The 20,941-nt window shown below is 39.1% G+C and overlaps 3 protein-coding genes across 3 annotated transcripts in view; 1 reads left to right on the top strand and 2 right to left on the bottom strand.

The window, feature by feature from the left end:
* iftap (intraflagellar transport associated protein) overlaps window positions 1–5,136 on the bottom strand; it is a 44,382-nt gene extending 39,246 nt beyond the window's left edge. Inside the window, exon 1 of the mRNA XM_063001622.1 lies at window positions 5,048–5,136. The gene's annotated coding sequence lies outside the window, so the exon portion shown is untranslated. The remainder of the gene's footprint in view (window positions 1–5,047) is intronic.
* Window positions 5,089–9,087, top strand: rag2 (recombination activating gene 2). The gene is made up of 2 exons (XM_063001611.1): window positions 5,089–5,226; window positions 7,302–9,087. Exon 2 carries the CDS (start codon window positions 7,316–7,318, stop codon window positions 8,906–8,908), a length of 1,593 nt encoding a protein of 530 aa, XP_062857681.1. The 5' UTR covers window positions 5,089–5,226; window positions 7,302–7,315; the 3' UTR covers window positions 8,909–9,087.
* Window positions 9,088–14,103: 5,016 nt separating this feature from the next.
* Window positions 14,104–18,940, bottom strand: rag1 (recombination activating 1). The gene is made up of 3 exons (XM_062998043.1): window positions 18,627–18,940; window positions 17,354–18,489; window positions 14,104–15,851 (listed from the first exon to the last, which is right to left on the bottom strand). Exons 1-3 carry the CDS (start codon window positions 18,938–18,940, stop codon window positions 14,104–14,106), a joined length of 3,198 nt encoding a protein of 1,065 aa, XP_062854113.1.
* Window positions 18,941–20,941: the final 2,001 nt, after the last annotated feature.

The raw sequence follows: 20,941 nt of genomic DNA, 5'->3' as shown, positions 1-20,941 counted from the left end.
AAAGCAGTGCTGCTGGAGTTTTTAAACACCTCACTGTCACTGCTGGACTGAAAATAGTGCACCAACCAAAAATATATCCAGCCAACAGCACCCTGCGGGCAGCGTCCTGTGACCACTGATGAAGGTCTAGAAAATGACCAACTCAAACAGCAGCAATAGATCGTCTCAGACTTTACGTCTACAGGGTGGACCAACTAGGTAGGAGTGTCTAATAGAGTGGACAGTGAGTGGACACGGTATTTAAAAACTCCAGCTGCTCTACTGTGTCTGATCCACTCATACCAGCACAACACACACTAACACACCACCATGTCATTGTCACTGCAGTGCTAAGAATGATCCACCACCTAAATAATACCTGCTCTGTGGTGGTCCTGACCATTGAAGAACAGGGTGAAAGCAGGCTAAAAAAAGTATGTAGAGAAATAGATTAGACTACAGTCAGTAAATGTAGAACTACAAAGTGCTTCTATATGGTAAGTGGAGCTGATAAAATGGACAGTGAGTGTAGAAACAAGGAGGTGGTTTTAATGTTATGGCTGATCAGTGTATATGATAACTTCATGATTGTATTAATATCAGTATTCTTTAGTGCAAAGCAGCAACCCTCCTGTGCTATTATAATGCATAATATAATTATTAAAATTGATGTGTACCTGAAGGTCAAACAAGCACACTTATACACACCTACACTTTACCCGTTGGGGCAATGTAAAGCACAAAATCCACTTTTTGCATGTCTTTTGGGAGATGGAGGAAATAAGTAACTGGAGAAAATCCACACTAACACGATAAGAACTTCCCACACACAATAATCAAAGGTGAAAATTAAACCACGGCACCTATAATGTGCATACATGCAATTTAACACATGAAATAAAATCCTCACAGCTGACTGAGAAGCTGTTTGCACAATGTTTTTGTCTCGCTGGCACCAAGGAGACAATTAGGCCCCCTCTTAAGCCTGCAACACAACAGCAGTTCAGACACAGGTGCTCAGGCAGTGTTTTTTCCCCAGCTCTAACGTTTCAGGCGCTCATGGTTACAACACTTCCACCAAATACACATTTGCAGCCGCAACACACCAAAACATTATGCTAATTATCCCAGAACAGCTGTTATCCACTTTTTCTAACTTTCAAACGATCATTGTGCTTCCCTATTACCTTTTTTGCTGTTGTGTAATTAAAGACAGGTCAATTGATACAAAACTAGTAAAGTGAATTGTCTAAGAAATTTTGTATATTTCAGAGCAGATTAATTGTGCAACTTTAGCAGTCCTATGGCGTTCATAGGGTGTTTCTTGCAAGTGGTTGGGATTATGCTTTGTCACTGAGGCACCAGCCCCCACACCTACAAGCTTTGAAGAATAAATCCAATATGCAGAATGCTTGACCAAGTTAGAACAATACTGTTGCTAAAAACACAAACCAACAGGCGAAATCACAAAATAACAGAAACTGATAATAGTATCAAAACAAATGCACAAATTTCATCTGCAGCATGTAGCAGAGAAACCAGACAGAAAAGAAATGGAGTCACATTAGTGTCAGTTGTTTGATTCATGTGATAAAGAAATGGGGCATGCAATAAAGAGAGGAAACTCTGTACAAACTGGGAGCTATAAAATGAGCAGGACAGCCACTCCACTTACAACTGCAGCTCGCGACCCCGCTACAAGACATGGGGCCCCGCTCATAAGTATTTATTTATTTATTTATTAGGATTTAAATGTCATGTTTTACACACTTTGGTTACATTCATGACAGGACAGGTAATTCACTGATTACACAATTTTAATCAGTTCACATATTCAATGTCAAACACAGTCACGGACAATTTTGTTTCTCCAATTTACCTCACTTGCATGTGTTTGGACTGTGGGGGGAAGCCGGAGCTCCTGAAGGAAACCCATGCAGACACAGGGAAAACATGCAAACTCCACACAGAAAGGACCCGACGGGCCTATTACAATTCCAATGTTCTAAAAAGAGAACTGACAAAAGTGGAACAGTGGTAGCCTAGTGGGTAAAGTAGGGAGTTGCCAACTAGAAGGTTGTGGATTTGAATCCCAGCTCTGCCACACAGCAGTTGTTGGGCCGTTAAGCAAGACCCTTAACCCTCTCGGCTCCAGGGGTGCCATACAATGGCTGCCCCTGCACTCTGACCCAAGTTTCCAAAAAACATGTAATATGCATTCTATTTCATTGTACTGTACATGCGTATATGAACATATGACAAATAAAGGCATCCATCTGGCATGGATTATCCTTATTAAAATATTGGAATATACCAATTTATCAGATAAAGACATCCTATTCTCTGCAGCCAAGTTATGGATGCATGTTTTAATTAAGTTAATTTCCTTATTCACAGGATAGACAGAAACTAATTAAAATTAAATTGGATACCAATTTAAAATTTTGGGCTTGTGTTCTAATTATTACTGACACTTCGTATCAGATCAGTTCATTATTAGTCTTTCAATAACCCTTGGTGTCACTGGGTTTGGTTTATTTTAAAATATTACTATTATAATCTTAATATTGTCCTACTGCCATTCTAACTTTTTTTTATCTTGTGTAAATCCAACATTATTGTGTCTTTAACTAACTTCATACTTGTTTTTGTTTAAATGTATCATGCTCAGCCACCTGCTGAAGCTGACAGTCACAGACAGTTGACCTCAATATTAAGCTCTGATCAGAATCAACCATGCTTCACAAGCATCTGAGCTCTGCCTGAACCTTTAAACTTCAACTAAATACAAATAAAACCTTTAAGATCACACTTACGACTACTGCTACTACTGCAGGCAAACTTTGGAGATTATACCATCATTCATTTAAGCTTTGGGAGATTATACTGTCAAGAGGTAAGGCGTGCGATAAAGTTTACTACCAAATCAGAATACAAATGAAAAAAGGTAGAAGAAGTGTTGTGTGTGCTAATTACATGTCAAGCATTACGTTAACTGAAAATGTAATTTAAATAACAGAATAATTTAAGAAAATTTGACAAACATGATACTTTGCTTGTTGTTTTAATTGAGATTATTAAATGCTGTCTTTTTTATTGTATTAAACAACAGACCTTCTGAGCTTTAATTATCTATTTCTTTAGCTATAGATCTTGAACATATTTCAGATAAATTGTTCATTGATGAATTAATACATAAGTGTATTAATGTAATACGTACCTATTCCATCTAGTTAACAGTGAAAGCTGTTATTACTGTTTCATTCATTCATTTACTGCAGACAAACTGAAGTCCAGGAACATAACACACTCTATGGCCAAAAATATGTACACACCTACTCAAGAGCTCTCTTCTATAAAGCTTTCCATACAATTTTATTATAATGTACACCAGAAAAACTATAATAAAAAGATTATTTATGAGGTCAGGCACTGATGCTGGACATAAAGATTGCACTGATTAGTAATTACTGCTTCAATTCATCCCAAAGGTGTTCAGTGGTATGAAGGTCAGGGCTCTGTGCAGGCCACTAAAGCTCCTCCAAGCCAAACTCAACAATCCAAGTCGTTATGGACCCTACTGTGCACACAGGAATTGTCTTGCTGGAACAGAAAAGGTCACGTCATGTCACTACACCATCATTGCTTTGCGAAGGTTGGCTGCACAAATGGGTCAGCTTTCTCCAATGCCCTCTGTCTCGAGTCACTTGTAGCAGACTAGCCCCAGTAATGCAATACATGTGGTCATGTCAATACAGCTCATTCTTGGTCTTTCCTGTCTTCTGATTCCTGCCTCTAATGTTGTCATGTGTGTGCCTCATCACATGCACAAACTAACATGCAGGACTTGGGGTTTAGTAGCTACTTTCCTGTTCTGGCCACCGTGTTAAATTGCTCAGTGGTCATCATGTTCCTTCATAAGATTTTAAGCAATTTTCTAATGCACTTGTTCGTAAAGCCATGAATGTGTCTTTCTTTATCTTTTTTCAGTGTCCAGGCTTTACAGGGAAGGGCCTTTGTGCCAAATTGTTGTCACAAAAAGTTAAGCTTTTATTTAATGTAACAGATTTTATACACTTATTATTAATAAGTGTGGCTGAAAAATCTTAACTCAATAATTTAGATGGGTGTGTACATACAGTTGGCCTTATAGTGTACAAAGGAATATCATAGATGTTTATTCAGTTTTTGTATTCATACTGTTAAATGCCAGAGGTTGCTTCTTTCTATTCCCTTTCCTATATATATATATATATATACAGTATATACTGTATATCACAAACAGTAATACAAAAAAAGTAGATATTAAATCATTACTAAACTACATACAGCAGCACAGTGGCACAAATGGTTGCGTGGAAGCCACACAGCAACATGGGCCCTGGGTGGCTAGTTTTGACACTTGCCCCAAAAATGCAGCAGGTGGATTGGCTGCTCTAAATTACCCCTATGTGTGAGTTCACGAGGGTGAGTGCTACCCTTGGCTACTGACAATGAATACAATAATACACCATATACTGAAGCCAGAAGGTCACTATTTAATCCACAAAACTGCTGTAGGACGTTTGGAATCAATAAAACATCCAGTCAGTGATGGGTCATGTTATAAAGCTGGACTTCATTCAACTTACCTACCTACCATAAAACACATAAACACATAATCTAACCGCTACAGACTATTACTAAACTATTTTAACAGGAAATTAGATTTGTTAGTAATAAAAATAATGTTAATTGGTTAGTTGCTGTTGGTTTAATTAAAAAAGATGCAGATTTTGATCTGCCTTTACAGGCTGCACTTTTAAAACGACGTTCTACGGCTGCGTCCCAAATGCATTCTACCTCACCAAATAGTGTCTCAAATGAATACAAAACACGTTGGTATTTTAGCACACTAGTTAGTACGCCAGTATGCTGTTTGAAACACAGCGTGTTTCTTTCTCGCTTGGCAACTGGCTGTTAGTTTGAAATGCTGCTACGCTAGCCAAGTTACTCTACGATTTAAAGCAACCAAATGCACACTTTTATTAATGTTTTATTTATTGTTAAAATAAATAATAAAACATACCACAACGCTTAAAAGCCGTCCAACCTATTAACTACACTGCTCCTCCAGCAACCACGTATCACAATGAATTGTGGGTAATGCTGCGTTTTTATTCAAACTCTAATGCGATAAATAGGAGAAAGAGAGAAAAAGAACTACAAACTTTTAGTGCGCTTGTTTTCAGAGTCCGTAAAAAACAGGTAAGAAACAATAGTTCTGACTATAAGAGAAATTCAGGATAATTCACGCATTGAAGCGCATTTTTTATTAGATTTAACAAAACCAAGACTATAGGAGCTGCAACCCCCTCTATAATAGCAACAATCAACACATCCCACCACATTAACTCAAGCATCAAGCTGCAGGAGTCCACAACTCTGTTCCCTGCTCTGTTCTGGTCTGGGTCACTGTGGGTCAGGTGCCACAAAGAAATCCAAGAAATACATTGAGCGCCAATCCATGCAAAAACACACATAATGACCTATTCAGTCTATCATTCATACAGCCAATCTACCTTCAAGCTTTTTGTAGGTGAGGGAAAAACAACTCACCCTTAGCTAAATATTTTTAGGATTTAGTTTATCTTAGCATCAATAAAGAAAGTCGTGCTAGATGCATCAGTTCTGTGTCTGGTTGGGCTAATCATGACTGAGAAAAGTCCAACAGTTATGTTTTACACACTGTGGTTACATTCATGACAGAAACGGTACTTACTCATTACACCAGATTCATCAGTTCACAAGTTTAATGTCAAACACAGTCATGGGCAATTTTGTATCTCCAATTCACCTCACTTGCATGTCTTTGGACTGTGGGAGGAAACCGGAGCTCCCAGAGGAAACCCATGCAGACACGGGGAAACACGCAAACTTCTCTAATTTCCTTCGGGATCAATAAAGTATCTATCTGTCTATCTATCTATCTATCTATCTATCTATCTATCTATCTATCTATCTATCTATCTGTCTATCTATCTATCTATCTATCTATCTATCTATCTATCTATCTATCTAAACTCCACACAGAAAGGACCAACTACAATGGTGAACGTAAAGGTGTGTACATTCTAAATAAAGGTGTGCACACTACAGTGCTATCTAGTATTTTTTATTATTAGAATTTATTATTATAGACTCACTCACTCACATTCTTAAACGCTTATCCAATTAGGGTCGCGGGGTGTGCTGGAGCCTATCCCAGCTTTTCAATGGGTGCAAGGCACACAGTAACACCCTGGATGGGGTGCCAGTCCATCGCAGGGCAGACACATATACACACACACACACACATACACACACCCATTCACCTATAGGGCAATTCAGTGTTTCCAATTAACCTGACTGCATGTTTTTGGACAGTGGGAGGAAACCGGAGTTCCCAGAGGAAACCCACACAGACACGGGGAGAACATGCAAACTCCACACAGAAAGGACCTGGACCACCCCGCCTGGGGATCGAACCCAGGACCTTCTTGCTGTGAGGCGACAGTGCTACCCACCGAGCCACAGTGTATTATAGACTATTATAGACTAAATTAAAATGAAACATCAAAATTGCAAGGATTTGATTGGGTTGTGTAGTTATGGGCAGTCTCATCTATACTTCAGTGAAATACCTATTATTAGGCATTCTTTAAAAAGCTACAAAAAAGTTAATTAAAATTCCTATTGTAAAATTAACTTTTTTTCAATCAGAGCTGGCAAATTATGGCCCATAAAAAAGTAAATGCAGCATATCTCTTAAATAGATGAGTGGTGGATTAGTGGTGGCAGCTACAATTTTACAGCTATTTTTGTCATCTCTGGATTTGCTTTCCAGTTACACTCCAAGTGACAGTGCTATTACATCTTGATTGACAAAATTAATATCTAAATAAGGTTTGATCTATTATAAAAAAAAGGTTAGTATTCTTTACAATATTATTAGGGTGGCACGGTGGCTCGTGGGTAGCACTGTCGCCTCACAGCAAAAAGGTCCTGGGTTAAATCCCCAGGTGGAGCGGTCCGGGTCCTTTCAGTGTGAAGTATGCATGTTCTCCCTGTGTCTGTGTGGACTCAGTCCAAAGACATGCAAATGAGGTAAATTGGAGATACAGATTGTTCATGACTGTTTGACATTAAAGACTTGAACTGATCTTGTGTGACCACCCATTACCTGTCCTGTCATTAATGTAACCAAAGTGTGTAAAACATGATGGTAAAATCCTAATATGTAAATAAATACAATATTATTAAACTAAATTAACTAACATTTCTTTTCTCATTGAACCCTACAGCTTTAAGCAAAAGAATGTCTCTTCAGCACCTGACTGCTTCAAACTTTGCAGGTCTTTTGCAGCCTGGATGCTCCATATTAAATCTGGAGGGTGATATTTATCTCTTTGGACAGAAAGGCTGGCCCAAACGATCCTGCCCAACTGGAATCTTTGGCGTACGCATTAAGCATGGAGAGCTCAAGCTCCGTGCCATCTCATTCTCCAATAATTCCAGCTATCTTCCACCGTTGCGTTATCCTGCGGTTGCTCATTTAACAGCTCGCAGTGAACACCCCGAGTGTATTGTCATTCACGGAGGCCGAACACCAAACAATGAACTGTCTTCAAGCCTGTACATTCTTAACGTTGACAGTCGAGGATGCAATCGGAAGGTTACGCTGAGATGTCAGGAGAAAGAATTGGTTGGAGAGCTGCCAGGACCTCGTTATGGCCACACCATTAGTGTAGTCCACAGCAGAGGGAAAACTGCATGTGTTCTCTTTGGCGGCAGGTCCTACATGCCACCTTCTGAGAGAACGACAGAAAACTGGAACAGCGTAGTGGACTGTCCACCCCAGGTGTACCTTATAGATCTGGAGTTTGGCTGCTGCTCAGCACACACCCTTCCTGAGCTCACAGATGGCCAGTCATTCCATCTGGCACTTGCACGACATGACTGTGTCTACATCCTGGGAGGCCACATTGCTTCGACTGACTGCCGACCACCCCGTCTATTCAGGCTACATGTGGAGCTTCTCTTAGGCAGTCCATTGCTCTCCTGTGAGATCCTCAATGATAGTCTGTCAATCACAAGTGCCATAGTAACACCCATTGGATCTCACGAGTACATCATCCTTGGTGGTTACCAGTCAGATTCCCAGAAGCGCATGCAATGCACTTATGTGGCACTGGATGATGTGGGTATACACATGGAGACCCGAGAGCCACCTGAGTGGAACAGTGAAATTAGTCAAAGTCGCACCTGGTTTGGTGGAAGCCTGGAAAATGGGAGCGCATTGCTATCTGTACCATCAGGAACAAATCCAGCACCACCAGAAGGTTATTACTTCTACCAGGTAAGCTTCAAGCTGAAAGAAGATGGAGAAGAACCAACCCAGACATGCAGTCAAGAGTCCACAGATTTTGAGGATTCAGCTCCTCTAGAGGATTCAGAAGAGCTATACTTTGGACGTGAACCCCATGAAATGGAGGACAGTAGTGACGGAGAGGGAGACACGTACAATGAGGAAGATGAGGAGGACATATCTCAGACTGGTTACTGGATCAAGTGCTGTCTCACCTGCCAGGTAGATATCAACACCTGGGAGCCCTTTTACTCAACTGAGTTGACCAGACCAGCCATGATCTTTTGTTCCAGAGGTGAAGGTGGACACTGGGTCCATGCTCAGTGTATGGAGCTCTCGGAGAATCTACTCTTATGCCTCTCTCAGGAAAACACCAAGTACTATTGCCTGGATCATGGTGGCCTTGCCATGCAGGAGATGACTCCACCGCGCAAGATAATGTCTTTGAAGAGGGTGCCAATGAAGCCAATGCACCGCAAAGCCCCCATCACACTGAAAATGACTCCAGCTAAAAAGAGCTTCCTCAGAAGACTGTTTGACTGAGCTGTTATAGTTATTTCAGAGCTAAAATGAATGTTATGCAGTAATAAAAATCTTACTTGATTTAGTGTTTAGTAGTTAGACTATTTTCAAATACAATAATACTAATGTTTGCATAGAGGTTCAAAAATTTATTTCTTTTGTTGTTTAAAATAAAAAATACTGTTGTTTTGTGTCAATTGTCTGGCTTTAAAATAAAAGTTGGGTGTCAAACACATCTGATGTAGTGTTTTAAGTGTTATGATCTGTTTTAAATACACCGATCAGCCATAACATTAAAACCACCTCCTTGTTTCTACACTCACTGTCCATTTTATCAACTTTGTAGTTCTACAATTACTGACTGTAGTCCATCTGTTTCTCTGCATGCTTTGTTAGCCCCCTTTCATGCTGTTCTTCAGTGGTCAGGACTCTCCCAGGACCACTACAGAGTAGGTATTATTTGGGTGGTGGGTCATTCTCAGCACACTGACATGGTGGTGGTGTGCTGATATGAGTGGATAAGACACAGCTGATGGAGTTTTTAAAACTGTCACTGCTGGACTGAGAATAGTCCACCAACCAAAAATGTCCAGCCAACAGCACCCTGTGGGCAGCGTCCTGTGACCACTGATGAAGGTCTAGAAGATGACCAACTCAAACAGCAGCAATAGATGAGCGATCGTCGCTGACTTTACGTCTACAGGGTGGACCAACTGAATAGGAGTGTGTAATAGAGTGGACAGTGAGTGGACACAGTGTTTAAAAACAGCAGCGCTGCTGTGTCTGATCCACTCATACCAGCACAACACACACTAACACACCACCACCATGTCAGTGTCACTGCAGTGCCGAGAATGATCCACCACCTAAATATTACCTGCTCTGTGGTGGTCCTGTGGGGGCCTGACCATTGAATAACAAGGTGAAAGCAGGCTAAAAAGATATGTAAGGAATAGATGGACTACAGTCAGTAATTGTAGAACTTCAAAGTGCTTCTATATGGTAAGTGGAGCTGATAAAATGGACAGTGTAGAAACAAGGAGTTGGTTTTAATGTTATCGCTGATTGGTGCATGTATATGCATACATATGTTGCCATTAAAAAATGAGTAAATATCAGGTAAGATAAAATAAAATAAAAAAAAAGGTATGACCCACTGCACTGCACCACTGTTACCATACAGAGCAGCTTACACAGATCTATCTTTTGCAAAATTATACTGTTTTGTTGAATCATATAGGATAGGAATTAAAAATCAACTTCAACTTGCATTATGAAACTAAGCTTTGCTACCACAAGTTAATATTATAAAAAGTAACAAAGCATGTACATCAACCTATGCTATATACTATACTATACTACGTAATGTAGATTTAAAAAAAATTTAAAATGGGATTTGTACCAATGTTTTGAAAACAGTGTTGATTCATTTCAAGATCTTTACATCAGTTTTGCAAATATGGGGTATTCTTCAAAGTTATTTCTTACAATTTGTTAAAGCAGTTGTAGAATGTGGTTTTAGTTTTTAAGACCTGTCGAGGGTTAGTAATGCAAGGACTGTAGAGGGTTAGTAAATAAATGACATATTTCACATAATTCTTTACAATATTTCTATGCAAATGCATTTTCAGTGCATCAGAATAAATCTAATTATGCAGTTATACGCCCAAAGTGGTTTATTTGACCAACCATGAATTTAGTGAAATGTGACTATAGCGTATGTATAAAAATGTATAAAACCGTTAAAATGGTATTTAATTATATTTATTCATTGCATTTTAGTTTTTTATTAACTAATTAAATCTTTAACCCTGGGAGACTCCAGTTGCAGAATTTCAACATTTCTTTTAAATGATGCCATCATAATTATTTCTGACAAAAATGGCCAAAACAACATTTCCCAGAAGCCCACTCTCTAAACTTTTGGATTGCAATTATGTGGGTGGACTTACAATTACAGTCAAGGTCATGTGCTTCACTAAAGTCAGAAAGAAAAGAGCTGCCCTTGTTTAAATCACATGCTCCTGTTTTCAATCAAAATTTGGAAGGTGTTCAAGTAAGAATTTATCATGTAATATTTTTTCTACATTTTGTATGACGATTAGTAACAGAAAATGTAATATATTAACAAACTGCACTCTGTCCATTTGATTTGTAGGCAGTTTTTGAACATTGCAAAAATACAACACTGGGCTCCAGTGTTCATCATAATTACAGAAGGATAAACTCATTACAAATGAATGACACCAATATTTTACAGTAATCAGTATTAGTTTTAGAGACATTTGAGCATGTAGTCTTGTACTATAATTTGAATAACTGTCTTATACAGTTTTTGTCCTAATTTTTTTTTTAATTACATGTTCATTACCCTCCAGATCCCAAATAAAGATGGCCACCTCACTTATTTAGGTGAACATATCAAAAAGAGAGAGACCTTCTCTGGATGAGGGAAGATCTCCATGCCCCAGTGTAAGGGTGCCTCCCAACAAGATGGTCCAGAATGCCTTGATCAGCAGATTGCTATAAGTGTGAAAAATTTCTAAAACGACTAATATGGAATACACATAATTGACAGGATATGTGTATTTGTATTGTAAAGGAGATTCCAATAAGGGGCGTAACTACAGGGGGGGCAGGTGCACTGGGGCCCATGGCGGGGGAGGGGACCTCCACGACATGAACTCAACCACTCACCTCACTGCCTCCCCATTGGCTGCACTCGCCAGGTCGTTATTATTATATTACAATATTTTTGTTAAGTACAATTAAAATAACCAAAACTGTGCATTAAAAGTACCAGAGCCAGGAATTTGGACTTTAAGTCTATTGTAGATGATTTTGCTAAGTGCAAGGCAAGCCGCATGAACTTCTGAGTACCTTTAATTCATTCGGATCAGCTATCAGTATATTTAGGGGGCCCAAAATTCTTTTTTTGCATAGGGGCCCATGAGCTCTTAGTTACGCCACTAATTCCAATAGAGCTTAGAAGTGCAGTGACAAGGTCAGCAGCTCTTCAACAAATCAGTAACAATAAAAAATTAGTTGAAATTTGTTATTTTTGTGCCAGGCTAGGTTTGTTAATACAGATGGTATAACCACAGGCATATTTAAAATATTGCACAATTAATTATTAAAAAAAGTAAAGAATATTATATGCAACAAAGACATTACTAGATTTAGTTTATACATGAATTTAGCAGATAAAAAACTTATATAATTAATATAATAATATATTTATATTTTTATATATTTTCTCAATTATAGTGCAATATTACCACTGTTTTTCTGAATAATAAAACTGATTATCTTGTTCATTACTTAATATATTGCTGTAAGAGCTTTGAAATATGCCCAAAACAATGTGTGTTTTAATGCAGCTATTATTTAGTAAAACTAAGAAGTAAAAAAACATATTTGACATTTAGAACAAAATCAACAAATGTAATAAATTCTTGTTTATTTAGTCACAGTGTTGTTCTCACAAGAAAGAAAACAAGTTTGAGAACATGTACAATATTGTGTGCACAACTACAAACAATAAAGAAATTACATCTGTAATTAAATTGTGCAAATAAACACAATTATGCAAATACACAGTAAATAAAAAATCCATAAAACCATAGATATCACAAGAAATTTAAAAGTAAAAATGAATAAAATGCTACCTGGGGGTTAAATGCCCCCTCACACAACGTATAAAATAAAAATAGTCTGAGGCACAAATGTAATACAAAGTGCTATTTAAAAGTGGTATGAGGTATTGGTGTCTATTGGTTTCACCGCGGGTGGCATGTAGTATCATGTGTTGTCGCATACTTATAAAAACATTTCTGAAAAAAGTCAAGAGCTTATTAAAATAACAAACAATAAGCACTATTCTTCCATATTACAGCTTATTGTTTTGGTTTTAACATTGTTACATAATGCTGGGTATTTATGTAGTAAATAAAATTAAGGACATCAATGCTTCCAAAAACACAGTCAATGAAATTAATCAATAAATGTAAAATACTGTAAACTAAACAAATGTAACACAATGAATTGACATCAAATTAAGTAAATAAACAAATTAGTTAATAAAAACACTTTTTGTTTTATATACAAAAGTACAGATATTAAAAAACATAAAAACATTATTAAACTAGCACTATACAATGTGACTGGCTAACTGAGGATGATGTGTTGTATTGTCTGGTGCAAAGTCATAATAATTATAGTTAGGTAGTTAAGATTGTGCAAAATCTTTAGAGTAAAACTGATGTTAGAATAAACAAATAGCAAATCTATGAAAAAGTGCAAATGTAGTAGCACCCAACTCTGCTGCTATTCTTTAAGAGGTCCCTAATTTACAGCTCTAAAGCAATGCCGTTCATGATTTATTCACAAACTGTGGCAGTTGGAGTTTCCCTAATATCATTTTGTCTTTGCCCTCTGTGATAAATGAATACAGTGAAAATAAAAGTGAAATCTGTTAAAGCTATTCCCTGGTGGTGACTTACAGTGTTTTCATTTGATTCCATAAATAAACCTTCTGTATAAATTCATGAGCGTCTTCTAACTAAAAAATACAATAAACTATACCTTATTTCACTAGCAACCAAGTATGAAAAAGAGAATAGAACAAAACCTAAGGAAAAAATAATAAGCCAACCCCATAAGCCAAGAAAATACTGCAACAGATATTTAAAACCTTATTGCAATAGATATTTAAAAAATGCATAACATTGTGATTCAATTTAAAGTCAAAGTTCTAAAACACATCTAAAAACAACAGTTTTTGAAAAGGTGTCCTATTGCAAAGAGTCAAAAAAGGAAATAAATATCCCAAGTAAGTCCAAAGTAAATTACTCTCTGCTCACTTTTTCTTGAAACTCTATGCCATGTGCTATATATATATGTAAAAATCATCAGTGTTTTTAAATTACTGTGAGCCTTCAAGCATGTTTGCCATGTACGTCCAATGTTTTTTTTCAGTATGTCTTTAAGCTTGAATGTTTTGAACTGCCAGGCATCCATCTCATTCACTTAATGGAAGCGGCAGACAGGCGTGTTCCCAGACTTCCTTCTCTCTACAGTTTTAGGGAAGTAAGCTAAAGGATTGTGGAGGTTGAGTTGGTTGTCTTGCCACTGCTTTTTTTTCTTTAGGAACCAGCTGACACACCACTCCAGGCCATTGATCACTGGGCATAGTTGTCAGTTATCATCTTTACTTTTTAAAAGTCTGGAATGTCAGGTTCTATATCTAAGTCATCAGGGCTTTCCTCAGGGTGAATAGTGGCTTGGAATGCTTTCGCAGAACTTTTGTGAGCCTCCATGAAGTTTTGCAGATACTTAGATGTGTACAGCCAATGGTGTTTTAGTATGTCTTCTAACTCAAACATCTTGGACTGCCTAGCATTCATCTTACGGAATCGACGGAAAAGTTTATTCCCGGACTCATTTCCCTCGCTGGCCCAGGCACCAATCGATCCATCTCGCTCTACAATTTCAGGTACATGAGCTAAAGTCTTGTGGAGGTAGTTGGTAATCTTGCCATCATAACGATATTTAAATTTTGTGGAAAGGAGTTCGGCAAATCGCTGAGAGTTGAAGCTGTAACGGCAGAGCAGATCTGGGCAATCTCGAGCTGGACAGGTAGAACGCCACACAGGTTTCATCTGAAGATAAAGCTCCATGAGTTCCTTTACAGCCTCACGCCGCTCTTCAGTAGGAACCAGCTCACACACCACTTCGATAGCCTCACGGGTCATCAGTCGCCGTGCATAGTTTCCATTCATCCGCATCACTGGTTTTAGCTTCATCTTTTTTCTAAGCTGCTTGTCAAGGGCTGAGCGCCAGAGTCTACGCTCTTCTCGAGTTGGGTTGCTTTTCAAGTATACTTCACCAATCTCATCCTGGAAAATCTTGTAAAACTCAGTAGCATTGCCAATGTCACAATGAAGGGCATCTAATGTAGGCTGTGTCTCCATAAATGGCTTAGCTGAGACCCCTTTGACTCGATCCCTCAGTTCTTCTGCAGACTCAGAATAAGGGTTAGTCCTCCATATCTCATAACGCTCAAGATTTTCTTCATGGCTTCTGGTAATAGAGTGAAGCACCATGTTCTGAGAGGCTTCAGCTCGTGTAGAATCACACAGGGTACAAATGTAAGTGGAACCTGAAGCCTCCAAACCTTCCATATCTCTTACCATCTTTTCATCATAGCCTGTGCCTCGAAAGTGAAAGCGGAAGGAACGAAGGAGACCACCTATAGAAAGAATGAGGCGACTCTCTTTCATAGCTTTACGTTCGGTGACCACAGGTCCCAGGATGGCTGTCAGCGTCTCATGATCAGACTCATCCACAAACATAAGGCACAGAGGTCTACAGGAGAGCTCCGAGTTAGGCTTTGGCTCCTGAAAGATAGTGACCGCGTCCGCCTCACCTTCAGCTTGAACTGTGATGGACATGACTGTGAAGGAGAATCTCACTGCTTTCTCTGGGACAGCCGGTCCACCTCCATGCTTTTCACTGACATCTCCCATGCCATCACATGACTCCTTGATCACCACAGTGAAACCTGAGGTACAGGTGCTGTCATCTATATCTCTCTCTCTCAGTCCCTCCATGATGTCCTCCTCTAAGTCCTTCAGAGCCGATACAAGGGCCACATCATAACGAAATCTTCTAGAAATGGTATCTGCAGGTACTTCATCTACAGAGATTGTCCACCCAGACAGGCCATCTATGATACCCACATTCCAAGAGGTGGAAACGTTTTTTAATGCTGGCTGCCACTCAAATTGATGAAATCCAGGAAGAAGCTCCTTCTCAGCATTACGAAGAGTGTGTAAGGGCTGGAAGATTTGACGTCCACTAATGGCCTTGACAGTGCGGTACATTTTGTGATATTGACTACAGCTGAGGAAGGTGTTTACTCGGATCGCCAGACACACAGCTGGATGCAAACCGAGACCCCTGCCTGAGAAAAAGACAAAGGCAAAACAAACCAGTTTAAACATATATAATGACTTTATGTAGATGTTAAGTAAGCAACTGGGCTAAGTAGGTAAGTAACAGTCTTTTGAGATGTTACTATAAAAAAAGTGTTGCCAGTGAGTACTGTTATCTAAGTTTGTGGCTTATAATATAATCTTACATAAAATAATAAAATCATTTACTACAATTCCTGTCAGTCAATAAAAGCCAACTTGTTACAGTGGGATCATCAATTACCAAAACAAGTCTACCATAAATTAGCAGCTTCTGAATATGGGTGACACTTTCCACAGTCAAGCTTTAAACCACCATGGGTTTTTACACTGATCAGCCATAACATTAAAACCACCTCCTTGTTTCTACACTCACTGTCCATTTTATCAGCTCCACTTACCATATAAAAGCACTTTGTAGTTCTACAATTACTGACTGTAGTCCATCTATTTTTCTGCATGCTTTGTTAGCCCCCTTTCATGCTGTTCTTCAATGGTCAGGACCCCCAAAGGACCACTACAGAGTAGGTATTATTTGGGTGGTGGATCATTCTCAGCAGTGACACTGACATGGTGGTGGTGTGTTAGTGTGTGTTGTGCTGATGGAGTTTTTAATTACCTCAGTGTCACTGCTGGACTGAGAATAGTCCACCAACCAAAAACATCCAGCCAACAGCGCCCCATGGGCAGCGTCCTGTGACCACTGATAAAGGTCTAGAAGATGACCAACTCAAACAGCAGCAATAGATGGGAGATCGTCTCTGACTTTAGATAGGAGTGGACAGTGAGTGGACACTGTGTTTAACAACTCTAGCTGCTCTGCTGTGTCTGATCCACTCATACCAGCACAACACACACTAACACACCACCATGTCAGTGTCACTGCAGTGCTCAACATAATCCACCACCTACATAATACCTACTCTGTGGTGGTCCTGTGGGGGTCCTGACCATTGAAGAACAGGGTGAAGCAGGCTAAAAAAGTATGTAGAGAAATAGATGGACTACAGTCAGTAATTGTTGAACTACAAAGTGCTTCTGTATGGTAAGTGGAGCTGATAAAATGGACAGTGATTGTAGAAACAAGGAGGTGGTTTTAATGCTATGGCTGGTCAGTGTAAGTTGCCTTGCAAGAAAGAAGGGCCCACTCAAAATTGGCACCTAAAATTTTAACTAAACTTTGTGGCTCATCAGCAAGGAGTAGTTAGAATTATCTTTACAACCCTGGCATAGATCACTGGTGCATGTACCTTTTAATGCATGCAAACTAACCCTGTTTATCTGAACGCAGTAAAGTCAGCAGCTGTAGGTATTTACAAAAAATGGAAGCTCATGCATACAGCTATGCTCTATGTGTATTTTTGACCCAGCCTATCTTCAGAAAACTTTCAGTGAAATTATGTGTTCCAATAACGTTCCAATAATGTGTTTGATAACAACTGTGGATTTAAGAGTATTTTAGAGTTTTCTTGGTTTTGCAATTTAACATTACCTTGCATCATGGCCTCCAGCTCATCAGCCTGTCTGTGTTCATTGCCTGCCCTTAGAGCCAGCAAAAACAGGGTCAAACACACTGATTTCACATCTCCACCTTCCTCTTTGTCAGCAAAAGCCTTCACCTGATTCTTCAAGTCTTTTAGCCTGTGCTTCTGTGCTCTTCGTGTTAGTGAGAGCAGGTGCTGCCGAGGACGGCCACCCTTGTTGACAGGCATAAAGCCATCCAGATTCTGCTCTGTGATACTTTCTTCCTTTCCATTGTTGGCTTCAAGACAGTGATTCAGGCAATGGTCTCCGAAAGAGTCAAATCTAACCCACTCCTCACAACCTTCTCTTGGACAGAGCAGAGGAAGAGACTGGAGAATAAAGATAAATGCTTTGGCAGGGCTCTTCAGGTCAGTGGGGTTAAAGAGGAGTCCACAGGTTGGACACTGGGGTCCCAGGGCAAGGCTGTATTTCTGGATGCAGGTGCGACAGAAGAGGTGCTGGCAGGGGGACTGAACTGGGTCAGACAACAGATGATCACAAACTTGGCAGGCAACAGCATTTACAAATTCTTTAGGGAGATCGCCTGGTAGCAGCTTGCAGCTCAGGTGATCTCTCTGGCAACGAGTGATATTTTTTACCCAAAGGTTCCTCTGAGCAGTCGGCTTTACCCAGGTTTTAAAATTCACAGCTGTTGGGTTGTCTGTGGTTTGTCTCCACACTCTAGTGCCCCCTGTGAATGTTGGAGAGTCTCTTTTTGTCTTTTTGGGAAGGATGTGTGTACTATGTAGTGGTTTGCTTCTCTTCCTTCCTCTTCGTTGAAGTTTTCTAATCTTGGGGTAACAAAGCAAGCAATTTGAGGTATGAGGCTTCCATACAGGAACCTGAGTCCTTGTGAAACTACAGATCCCCCCTCCTCTTATAGCTACTGTCCAGCATTGATGACAGAACATAGCTGGGTGAATGGTCTCCATGTCACCACTCACATCCACCTTAAAGACCTTTACAATGACTTCAGGCCATCTGGTAGCTTTGCAACCCATCTTGCGTAAGGCATTTCTGCTGGAATCATCAAGGTCTCCTTGGACCTCATGCTCTGGGCCTTTTGCTTTTCTCAGAATTATGCCGCATAAGCGACAAAAAGACCTAAAAAAGAAAGATATTAGCTAGCTTTCATTTAGTCCATTTATTAATTATGATTTAGTTCAAATGCACAAATGGGGCACATGTTAATCATCTTTGTCTTGTTGATATTTAACTAAACCTGATCATTATCCATTTACCTGAGATGCTCCATGTGTGTGTCAATCTCCTGAAGCTTGAGATCGATCTCCCTGCCCGGACCCTCTACATTCTCCTTGTTCTTGCCTCCCAGACAGAGCTTCATAACACTTCCTGGACCTCTTAAGTCATCACACTGTTCAACCACCCTCAACTTTGCTTCCTTCCCCTGCAAAGGCTCACTTGGCAGAGGGGCCTTTTCCATTGAACGAACCCGGAAGAGCTTAAACTTCCATTCAGAAAACTTTGAAAAAGGATGGCACAACTCATCTGGCATGGAAGCTCTCGGAGCATCCACTGGATTGTGTGGCTCCATGGTATCACCAAGGTCCCAGCTTCTAAAGGAAAAATGGGGAGAGAGGGAAGCTGTTGTGATCTATGGAATTATTTGTTTTACATTTATTTGAACAGTGCCTTTAATAATAAATGTTTTGAAACAGCTTTCAGAGATTAAAATCCATGACTTAAATAAGTAAGCCAAGTGTAGAGGCAAAGAGAATCTTCCTAAACATTTTGTGAAAGAAATGTTAAAAGAAACCAGGCTTTAAAGCAATTATATGCTTTGCCCTGCAAGTGCCTAGATGCCCACCACCTTTAACTTTGTGTCCATATTGCAATTTGAAAAATTTCATTGTTAAATCTTACTACAGAAAACATTTCCATAAATTTTTTTTATTAAATTTGTCTGTAAACAAAATAAACACATTTCTTGTATGCTTTTAAAATCTAAAGCTGTAAGGGTCTCTAAATGTCTCCAGATGACCCTTTCTAAGAGAGGCATATTATCTTTAAAAAGCCAGGCAGAAATTGGCCTAAATTAATCAGATTTGAACATGAGATGAATTACCCTAAGAGACAAAATGTTTTGATAAATGGTTAAAGAAAAACACAGTTTTGTGGATTATTTTAGGAATACCACTTAAATTGTTCAAACTCACAACCTGCACTAATGGGAATAACAGTCCTATGGCACAATCAGGCAGATATAGGGACAGATGGTGAGAATGTTTGGTGCAGTGTTCTTAAATACCAGCACACAGTAAAATGCTGAGCTTTGACCCACAATGTGGCATTATTTTATAAGTGGCATTTAGCTCCTCTGTGAAATGCATGAGACAAGCATTCAGAAATCGATCGACAGCTGAAAACTTCATTTTATACCTTCTTTATTCTTCTGCCCCGGGAGTAATTGTGTCCTTTTATTCTAGCAAATCTCTTTTTTCTTGGATATGGCAACTTTTCTCAATGGGCATCTTTATCGTTTTGGTGCCATCAATCACTCGTATTAGACATTTTATCAAGTGGAACTGGAGTCAGTGCCTCAGGGGCACCAGACTGACATTTTAAAGTAGCAAATAAGGGAGTATTTACAGTGTGGTAGCTGGTTAGTGATCAAGGAATTAACAAGAAAAGGTGTTAACCTACAGTTAATGTGTACACACATTTGTTATTCACAAGTCATGACAGTCTAGGAATTTTAAAGACTTTTACAAGTGCTTTTTTCTCAGTTATTTAAACACAAATATAAATTCTTACAGACTTTCACAAACTCAAATTATTTTATGCTTTTACATAATTTAACTACTGAAATACTAAATATTCTAAACTACTGGTGACGTTTCTATGCCAGTATAAAGGCTAGTTTTACTGCACCCATTACAAATTACATGGAACACTGCTCCTTTTGCCACTGTTGGGAATAAATTACCATATGCTGACAAGCAGGCTTTACATTGTAATGGGCTTAGAGGCTGCCATGCAAACAGAAGTATCTGATCCTGCTTTTTTGCCCATGTGATCAGAAACAATCTTCAGTCAAGTTTTTAAAGTGCTTATTTTTTATTCAGGGCATCTTTCTTGCACAGCAGCCTCTAGGTCTTTGGTAATGTGTGGATAGAGTACCTCATGTACCAACAGCCTCTAATTCATAGAAGACCTGTTTTGTGTAGTATTTTAGTGTCTTGAAATACAACCCCAAATCAGAAAAAGTTGGAACAAAAAAGGCAGTGCTTGTAACATTGACTTTTATTTAATTGCAGAAAGTATGAACCTAAGATATTTCATGTTTTGTCTGGTCAACATGTTCTTATCTGTTAATATACCCTGCGTAAGATAAGGGTTAGGATACTGGACTGTCCTGCCTGCAGTCCTGACCTGTCCCCAATAGAAAATATGTGAAGTATTGGAATGGAAACACTTTATTGCTTGGTATCCTGTGTGCCAAAAAAATGTGTTTTAAGTGTTGTAAAAACAAATGGCAGCAATACAGCCTTACATCCTAACTTTTTTTGAAATGTGTTGCATGCATGAAATGCAA

The sequence above is a fragment of the Trichomycterus rosablanca genome, chromosome 1, assembly GCF_030014385.1.
Source record: "Trichomycterus rosablanca isolate fTriRos1 chromosome 1, fTriRos1.hap1, whole genome shotgun sequence".
NCBI lineage: Eukaryota > Metazoa > Chordata > Actinopteri > Siluriformes > Trichomycteridae > Trichomycterus > Trichomycterus rosablanca.
Note: the sequence above shows the minus strand (reverse complement) of the source record. Positions and strands in the feature narration are given on the sequence as shown.

Coding starts and splice junctions, on each gene's coding strand:
- rag2 (XM_063001611.1), top strand. CDS start 7,316: ATGTCTCTTCAGCACCTGACTGCTTCAAACTTTGCAGGTCTTTTGCAG.
- rag1 (XM_062998043.1), bottom strand. CDS start 18,940: ATGGAGCCACACAATCCAGTGGATGCTCCGAGAGCTTCCATGCCAGAT. Junction 18,490..18,626: donor ACACACATGGAGCATCTCAG/GTAAATGGATAA, acceptor TTTCTTTTTTAG/GTCTTTTTGTCGCTTATGCG. Junction 15,852..17,353: donor GCTGGAGGCCATGATGCAAG/GTAATGTTAAAT, acceptor TCTTTTTCTCAG/GCAGGGGTCTCGGTTTGCAT.